General features: G+C 43.7%; 1 protein-coding gene across 3 annotated transcripts in view; it reads left to right on the top strand.

Moving 5' to 3' along the window:
• Nucleotides 1-9,767, top strand: part of tmem131 (transmembrane protein 131) — a 40,484-nt gene that overhangs the window by 4,644 nt on the left and 26,073 nt on the right. For all 3 annotated transcript variants that reach the window (XM_062555410.1, XM_062555409.1, XM_062555408.1), the window contains exons 2-3: nt 1,191-1,252; nt 1,970-2,010. In XM_062555410.1, coding sequence (XP_062411394.1) covers nt 1,236-1,252; nt 1,970-2,010 — 58 coding nt within the window. In that variant the 5' untranslated portion in view covers nt 1,191-1,235. The remainder of the gene's footprint in view (nt 1-1,190; nt 1,253-1,969; nt 2,011-9,767) is intronic.

Here is a 9,767-nt window from a genome sequence, read left to right as displayed (position 1 = left end):
TGCAAACTTCTCTATTGCCTATGCAGCTCAGTCAGAGCAGGGTTGTGATTGTGAAGTGATCATGCGGTTTACTAGTGCTTTCTCACACCTTTTGATTAGATTGATACAGACATGACTGACCTTTGATTCGATTGATAGAGACATGACTGAGCTGTGTGTGTGTGTGTGTGCGCGCACACGTGCATACGTGTGTGTGTGTGTGTGTGTGTGTGTGCGCACGTGCATGCGTCCGTGTGTGAGTCTACGCGCCTGCCCGTGTGTGTGCGTGTGTGTGTGTGTGTGTGTGCGCATGCGTGCGTGCGTGTGTGTGCCTGTGGGTGTGAGAGGCACCCTGTGACTCTCGTGACTTGTGTAGACCTGACTCTGCCACTATAAACTTACCAGTGTTACAGCACACCACTGACTAAGAATAGCACTGAGAGCCCTGTGTAGAGGAAAGGAGCGGAGAGTGTGTGTGTGTGTTGAATACGATCACCCACACACCTCACATTTGTGAAAAGCCTTTTGCTTTCGTGTAGTGCATCTCTAAATGGAGATAACAAACTTACACACTCACAATCACAAGCCTGAATGAAGTCCCTTGCTTGGTGAATCTAGGCTGCCTTCCTGGCAGAGTAGGTCAAGCAGGCCTGTCTACCAAACCCTCATCTAACTATCAAAAACCATGAGCTCAGAGTGACAAATGACCAACAGCAGGACTGCTTTCCCCTGAAGTTGGCCCGTTGTGCGTTCAGGGGTGTTTGGCCAGTGTGTGTGGTCACGCAGTAATGGTTGCAGAACATTGCATAAGAAGGGAAGAAATTAAGTCTAAACAGTTTCATTATCCTGCAGTGGATATTACATGAGGGCAGCTTTAGATAAATGCATCGCTCCCCTTAGTTTTAGGCTACCTCATGCAAACAGGTCAGGTGGCTTTGTCATGCAGCCAGACAGGGGGTTATTAGTCAGTGCGGGAATCCGAGCAGTTGTAGTTGTTCAGACAGATCTTCTTCTCATCCACTTCTTGTGTTTGCTGACAGCATACATGTTTGAATTTGATACACTCCCAAAGCACCCCCCCCCCCCCCAATGAATTTCACACACAGCACACGCACACACACACACACACACACGCGCGCACACACACATTTGTTGCGATGCTGACATGTGCTGAAATCCTCACGAGAGTTTGCTTCTTGTGTTCCCCACAGCCTTCATCCAGTCAGATACCATTCTAGAGGTACTACACTTTGGAGATGGAGGCCTCTTACAGGTAAGCTTTCTTCCACCGCCACCCCCCCCCCCCCCCCAAACGCTTCCACCACCAGCCAGAGAGCTCAGCTCCCCCTCTTCAGACCCCTTCTCTGTCCTCCTCAGATGGTGTGTGGAGGCAGTTGAGTGTTTGTTTGTAGTGTGGAGGGCCCTCTGTTGAGTTATAAAAAACGTTATAAATAGCCCGGAGTAGCTCTCTCCAGCAGACTGTGTGTGTGTGTGTGTGTGGGGGGGGGGGGGGGGGGGGGTTAGGGGTGTTCTAGGGGTGTTCTACCCTGCTAGTGGTAGGGCTTATTTTAGCCTGGGCCGGGGTTAGTTTCTCTGGGCGGCCTGCTGCTGGGCTGACGGTGGCCTGGGCCTCCACGCGACACAATAACATAACGCGCAAAATGCACACATGCCCTTTTTAAACAGCATGCATGCAACCACACTTTGCTCAAACAAACAGGAAAAGGAGCATGCACGCACATGCACTCACCCCGTGGCATACATACCCACACTTCGAAAAAACATTGCAACCCAACAAGTGATCTGCAGAAAATAGCATGGTCCCCACTCGCTTACAGAAATGGCCTTAAAGCATGAGTTGAGCAAAGCTGAAACAGTTTTAAGTTTGCGTGCATGTGCGCAGGTGCGTGCAAGTGTACATGTGTGTTTGTTTGCGTAAGTAAGAGCAAGATAATTACTGAAATATGGTTGCTTTCTTGTATCTCCACAGACAGAAGCTGATATTGATCTTAGCTCATATCATCAAAAAAGGTAAGATTGGAGGCTTATTTCCCCCCCCTCACTTTTCTGCATCACTACAATCTAATCACCTCCACTTACGCACTCCTATGGCCTGACCATGCTCTCCATCAGGTGGTTCATATTAAGTGAGCCTGTGGCCATTTGTTCGGGCACTTAGGGGCACAGTGCCCCAGTGGACGAACACTGAAGCTCTTGCCTGACAGCTGATGCAGAGCTGAGGAAGTTGCTCTGTGTCTTACCAGTAATGGATAGGATTTCCACCCCTTGGAGAGAAAAAAGACAGATACATGTTAAAAAGTCACTTGACACATGACAATCTCTTTACTTTTTGTATCTTGTATATAAATACACCAACATCTCCTCATCTTGTACAGTTTATGAAAACAAACTGAAATCTCTTTTTTAGAAAACCAAAATGTTTTTAGAAAAGATATTAACATATTATGTTATTATCTCTTTATCTTTTACATCTTTTTTAGAATGCATATCTATAGTCACCCTTATCCTGTGTTGATGGCTAAAGAGTGAGTCATTTCCTGTGTCAGAATGGAATGCATTTATTGGTGTACAGTTGTGCATCTCCCTTAGTGGTATAGACAAGACATGTATTCAACATAAACTGTACACATGGATTGCATGTTTAAGAGTAAGTAAGTAAATATATATATATATATATATATATATATAGGTGTTGCCTTCTATTTCATTCCGTTCTATGTTTGTGGCTAAACAGTGACTTACTGTTATTTAGTCACTGTTTTACTGCAGTTAGACCCCTGTGGCCCAAGGCTCCTGCACATCTCCTTGCTTTCTAGAGGGCGAGATGGCAGCGTCTGCCTGTGGGACTAATAGTGACACAGGATCTACAGGAGAATACAGTGGAATCTGCCGGTTGATCAGGCCGGTGATAAACATTATGAGCTACCAGAGGCCAGGCATGAGGAAGGACTCAAATAGACTCAGTCTCAAATCCCCCCTTTCATTTCAAACTAGAGGCCCAGTGTCTGTTCTTGCAATCGTTATTCTCTGACGTGTCATGAATGCCTCAGTCTTGTCAAGCAACTTTTCTTTCTCTTTCTCCTTGCATCATCTCCCTCTGAGTCAGGGGATGGGCCACACACCCTGCCCCTCATAAACACCTGTGCTGGCTGAGTCTGATTGGCCGATCGAGCCTGCGTGGCTTGTCCTCGGCTCTCTCCAGCAGACAATCAGGACACGCCCCAGTTGACAGACAGCGCAGAGTTGTGGTTGAGGGCCTGCAGCAGTAAAAACCACAATATACTCTTCTCCGTATCTCATCTCAAAGTCGTGTCTATTCTTTTCTCCTTTTTTCTCACACCACCTCAATATTTTTACTGAGCATGTAAAAGTTAGTTTAAGACATGTGCGATATGTTCCACTTTACATGTAACTTCAACATTGTAGATTACATCAATGCTAGTAGAAAATCTGTGCCCAGTCACTTGAATGATGTTTTTGAGTCTAGATGATTCAGTCAAATACGGTCTTGGGGTTGGATCATCCCCAAGGGTTTGTGTGTCAGCGTGACGTGGTGTTCATAATTTTCTTAGAAAACTTTGATGGCGGTTTACCACCATGATTGTTTTTTTTCCCAACAAGTGCTGAACTTTGTGTCCTTAGATAGTGGGGGCACGTGGTGTGTGCTTATGGCAATCACCAAGTGTGTTTTTCCTGGTGAGCAGCTCCACTCCACTGTGATTGGAAAGTGGTTTATGTTTATTTGTCTTTCCCAAACATCTTGCCGTCTCATTCTTGGATCTCTTCTGCTCACCGCACCACAGCTGTATCAGCAAACTCATCAGTTTGATGCACACACACACTAGGGCTGGCAACGAATATTCTAAATTCGAATGTATATTCGAACAGATATAAAAATTAGACATTCAATTATGAAAATGTATATTCGAATGTGTAAAAACACACCCGCACTGGCCGGTGGCGTACTAAGGCAGGTGCGTGCCCTGCTGAGATGTTGCAAGTCGGGTCTACTCGCTTCCATTCATAATACTGATTAATACGGATGTATTAGCTATATTAGGCCTACATGCAATACACATTAAGGGTGACTTCAATTCTCTTTGCAAAGGACCTCTGGAAACGAAGTAGTTTAGTAGTTACAGATATATAATGAAAAACACACGGATACATAGGACCATTACATTCAAAATATATATATTAATAGTCTGCAGGCCAGTGTAATCTAATATTACTGCATTAACATCAACTCGCATGGAATTATGGGAACTCTCAATGCGCTGAAACTTCTTCAACCTTCTGCTGAAACTGCAAGCGTAGATTGCTTGCTTATAAACTCGCACTGCGCAGAAACGAAACTTAATTTATCCTAACTTATTCAACCGTGCAGAAACCAAATGAAATCATTAATATACATACAATATCCAATAGCCTGTGCGTAAATTAAGCCGTGAGCCTTTCGTTGTGCAAAATCGTCAACGATGTTCCCAATATTTAATGCGCTGGCTCTCGTATTTTCAATGGACAGGATAGCTAACCCACTGAGCCTCTCCTGCCCCATGCTGCTCCTTCGGTAAGTCTTAATAAGTTTGAGTTTGGAAAAAGATCGCTCAGCTGTTGTCACAGTCATAGGCAATGTAAGAAACAACAGAGTAGTAGGCTACACACTTTCACTTCCCCGAATGTGGATGTTACACTGTCGTAAATAATCTACCACCAGCAGCATTTTGGCAAATTGAAAAATAGATGTTAGTGTTAGTTCCCCTTGCTCCTTACGCTCCTGCCATTTCTTGCACCTACTATAGTTACGCCACTGGCAGTAGCAGAGGCGCCGCTGTCTGCTTTGTGAGTGAATGCGCTCATAGGATGCGCTGCGTGAAGGATCAGGGACAGGTGACCGGAGCCGCATGAGCACAGTCATTATTGAAAGTTGACTTCATTGGAAGAAGGCAGAAGGTGCAGAGCCCAACTCGACCGCAGCAGAGAACGTGATTTTAACCCCCTAAAATCTTAAAAGCCATGCCTGGAACTTAGTAGGCTACTTTTTTGTATATCATAAGTAGCCTACTTTGGATTTTTGGAGGCGCGAAATCAAGTAGTATGCATGTAAGATACAGTTAGCATACCATTCTACCACTAGTAATGAGGTCACATTTCGAAAATGTGCACCCAAATGAGCATATCATAATGTGTGGAACAGCTAAACAGCCACGTAGGCTATTGACACTTATTTTGCACGCCCGCCGCCACAAGCTCTGTCTGCATCAAGAGAAGGGGCAGCCTGGTCTCACCAAAAGGCTTAGAATGACACGCCGGTTTCTTAAGTCATTTGCCGTGTTATTTGACGCATTTCATGCTTTTGGCGTACAATGCCGCGCTCTTAAGCGTCCATTTCAGCAGGCCATCACGCAGAAATTAATTTCGTTCGTTTGTAAGGAGACCGATCAGTGTCGTGGATGGGGCAGGCTTCAGAGAGTTCTGTCAAGCAATGTAGTCTACCGTATCCCTGTGTAACAGTCACCAATTGCCTAGAATCGAAAAACAACAACTTTTGGGATTGAAAGCTGAGGAGCTGATTAACGACGCGATGTAACAGCACATGAAACTGAAGTCGGGTTAGCCCACTGTAAAACTTCAATTAGCCTAATTTAATAATATTTGTTTCAATCATTGAATGAAGCCTGCTATAGCCTATTTGGGACAAGAGTCACGATCTTAAATTGCTTGTAGGCTACAAAAATCTTTATCAGCACTCAACATTTGTTTGTTGTTGTTCATTTTCCGTTGTGCGCAGAGAGCTAGGTGCGCAACAAACGCGAGGGTGCGGGAGAGAGAGAGAAAGTATGTGTGTGAGTGCGAGAGAGCAAGCGAGAGTGAGGTCTGCGGTGTTGACCTTTGATTTACTTGTTTTTGAGTAGGCAATAGCCTACGTTGTCAAATATATTTATACTTAAATGAACTACCTTTTACAAGTAGTTATGTCTCTTTGTATTAATTTATTAATTTATCCTGTTATTGACGTAATGCGCGTCATGGACAAAATGCGCTACCAGATATTCGAATATAATCGAATCAATCTGTTTTTCTAGAGGGAATATTCGAACGTCATTTTTGAGCAATTTTGACAGCCCTAACACACACACACACACACACACACACACACACACACACACACACACACAGTCTGAAATTGTATTTCCACTGCTGTTTTGCAGTCTATACACTCACACACATTTTTTTAAAAAAACGATTTCCTTCGCCGTGTTCTGTCATACTTTATCTTCAATATTGCTCTACAAAGTTCTTTGTAAATATAAGCGTATAGCCTATATATCATATTCTTCATCATTTACCTGTATGACTTTGCATACTTTTGGCATCATTAAAGGCAACTTAACTAAATGTATGGGTATTCCTTTAAGTCCCATTGCAGATGACTATGTCAAGTTGGTTAAGAGACTGAGCAAAAGGTGTCTACTATACAGTATGTAAATTGAAAGTGAATTAAAAAATGTTGCTTAATACATAATTTCATACATGACAAACAGACAAGACCTAGTGAAATATTGTTCAGACATGGTGTTCAGGTGTTGTTTTTTGTTTTAACCCCCCCTGTTCATTCATCCACTCTGTCCAAGTACACAACTTGGATTTTCTTGCTTGCAGCTCAGTCAGAACAGTTTGATTGTGGCCTGATGATGTTGATGGTGGTGGTAGTGGTGATAATGGTGATGACGAAGATTATAATGTTGATAACGAGTCGATCAGAGTTCTCATCAAAGCAGCCTGTGTATTCTATTGATCTCAGAAGAGCAGTGGTGTGTTTGTAAATGGTGTGTTATCTGTTGTTGGGGCAAAACAGGTCTGGTGGGAGCAATCTTTCACTTTAGGTGTTTGTGTGTGTGTGTGTGTGTGTGTGTGTCTTGCTATTGCTGTTGTTCGCTCATGTGTCAGTGCATCAGCAACAGTTCAGCCTGAACTGACCTCTCACCCCCCACCTCCCCTAACTGAGGCTGCCTCTTCAGAGAGCACACTGGCCTGGCTTGACCCCCGAGCCTGGTTTGACCTGGAGTCACCTGACCTGCTGTCCCCAAGGCCATAGCTCGTTGCAGTTCAGTCCTGCTCAGCTGATAAATACCATGTGTTGAAAAGTCAAAGTATTCCCAACAGTGACTTCAGCAGTTGTGGAATTAATGTGATGAAGTTTTTAGTGTTCTCTGATGTGTCAAATATAGGTTTCCCAGCATAATAATGGCACATATTACAGTATGTAACATCATAGACTTGGCTTGGCATAGACGATGGCTTGCAAAAGTGTTCAGCCAGCCTGCAAGGCATCACCATTTTATTATACTTTTAAACTTAAACATATTTTCATTGTGTTGAAGTTTATTTCAAAAGGCTCAAAAGGTTATTTGTCTACTAAAATGAATAATAAAATAAACTCTTGGTTGTTGTTCCAAAGATGGAATATGATAGAATTCCATCCATTCACTATTTAATTCTAAAAGGTTTGCCCAGTTCCTGCAGATGGGTAATTCCCCTACAGCGAGGTGTTGCTGCTTCCATGTTTCACCATTGTGATGGTGTTGCTTAATGCTGGTAGTGTTAGATTTGCTCCACATGTGGCGGTCTGTGGTTTGGCTGGAAAGCTCTATTTCATGACCATAAAAAAACCCTTTCCACATACTCTAAAACAATGGTTTTGCCACCCTCCAAGACCGTTCAGTCTAATAAATATGCCATGCCCTAATTCCTTTTTTCACATAGATCTCCATTTCTTGAAGTCACCGAGTACTGTTGTTACGGAAAAAAAAACCTTAAAACAATCAGTTTTACACTCTTGGGGACATGAACTTGGGGGCTCATGAATTCTCCTTTTAAGATGGTGTAGTTAAACACCAGTTCCATCCAATGAACTTGGTAGAATTGGGTGATGCCTGGGCATTGATGCTTGTCTTTTTAACAAAGCATGGGGGTGGTTTCATGCAACTTCCCTATCCATCCAGAGGTGACAGTTGGACATCAAAATGCTTGGATATTTTCTAGGAGAACTTTACTTCGGGTGCTTTCAAACCGCTGGTTTGATTATTTGGTCCGCACCAGGCAATAAAAGTGTTATTTTGTAGCATATAGACTCCAGTGTAGTCCGCTTTCACACCAGCAAACGGACCAAGATTGGCGCAATTGACGTTTCATCAATACTTATCTTCTGGTAGAAATAAGCACAAATTTTGACTCACTATTTCGACCTACAGTCTATGGTTTGGACCTGAGTTCGCATTCTCACCAGAGGGACCGCACCAGAGTCTGGCATTTGATGCGGACCCAAGTGAACCGAGATCACCGCATTCACATCAACAAAAACGAACAGAACTAAGAGCTTTTTGTTCGAATGGATCATTTGGTGTGCACCAACTGCTGTTGGTGTGAAAGCACCCGTAGTCTTGGAGTTTTCTCCAAGAACTCACTTACACTGTAAGTGTTCATCTCCTCTAATTCACGACCTGGCTGTACAATCTCACAGAGTGGGTTTTTTTTTTTTATTCAGAAGGAGACTTCAATTCTGACCATTTATTAGTAGTACCTACGGCAATTATGAGTAGTTCTTACGATTAAGTGGAACCTCTGTATTTGCAAATCATTTGCCGAATCTGACTTAATCAGGAACTCAACATAATGGGCATTTTAATACTTATAGAGTGGGTCAATATTTTTGCTCCAGTTTGCTAATAGATTTGTTGCCTTTGGAAATATGCTGATTCATAAATGTTTGTAATGAAAACACTTCTAGTGAAAATGTAACTATTTTTCAGGGGCTCGGATGCTTTTCAAAACCACTCTGTATCGTGTTCTGTGGCCTCCCTCTTATCTCTTCCCCTTCCTCTTAACTTAATACCCCCTAATACTCTCGTTGGGTCTTTTGTCTGCGGCCCTGTTTTTGTCATGCTGATACTGTCCTTGTGAGCCAAAAAAAAATAAAAAAAATAGAAGGAATAGCTGTTTGCTTGTGGATATGAAGTGCACCATATATCCAGTGGGTGTGGTTCACTGGACTGTCTTTTCCAAAGTTGTCTGTTTCCAGTTTTCACCGGTTCACATATGGGTGGCCAGTTCAAATGACGTCAGAGGGTTTCCTGCAATGTTCCCTCACACGTTTCACATGTTTGCCCACCGTGACCCACATGTTGAACTAGAGGTACGGGGGAGAGAGAGTGTGTAGTGCTGATGGGAGAGAGAGTGTGTAGTGTTGATGGGGGAGTGGGTCCCATGGTGTGTCATTAGCTGTCATTAGCACCTCATTATCCCCCCTTGCTGTGGGGCGTGTGTACGACACAATCAGGCATCAGAGAGTGTTTAGCTGAGGGGAGAAAGAAAGATTTTGCAGGAGGGGGGAGCTGGGGCGGGGGGGGGCGGCATTTGGATCATGCAAGAACGGTTGGATCCGTCTGATAGAGCGCTTGCCATTGGTGGACTCCCTGCCCGTCCCTCTAAGGAAGCCTAGGCCCAGGGGTTTACGTTTTTTTGTCTGTTGGACTCGCAAAAGAACATGGCAGCTGAAAGTAGTTTTTGACTCACACGCTCTCTTTCTCTCTCTCTCTTTCACTCTCTCTCTCTTTCACTAACTTACACTCTCTCTCTCTCTCTCTCTCTCACACACACACACACACACACACACACACACACACACACACACACACACACACACACACACACACGCTGAGCTTTCCCAGTAAGGCTGAGAAGAAAGGATGAAATAAATCTTTGAT

This window comes from Sardina pilchardus, chromosome 15, assembly GCF_963854185.1.
Source record: "Sardina pilchardus chromosome 15, fSarPil1.1, whole genome shotgun sequence".
Taxonomy (NCBI): Eukaryota; Metazoa; Chordata; class Actinopteri; order Clupeiformes; family Clupeidae; genus Sardina; species Sardina pilchardus.
This window is presented reverse-complemented; position numbering and strand designations above follow the sequence as displayed.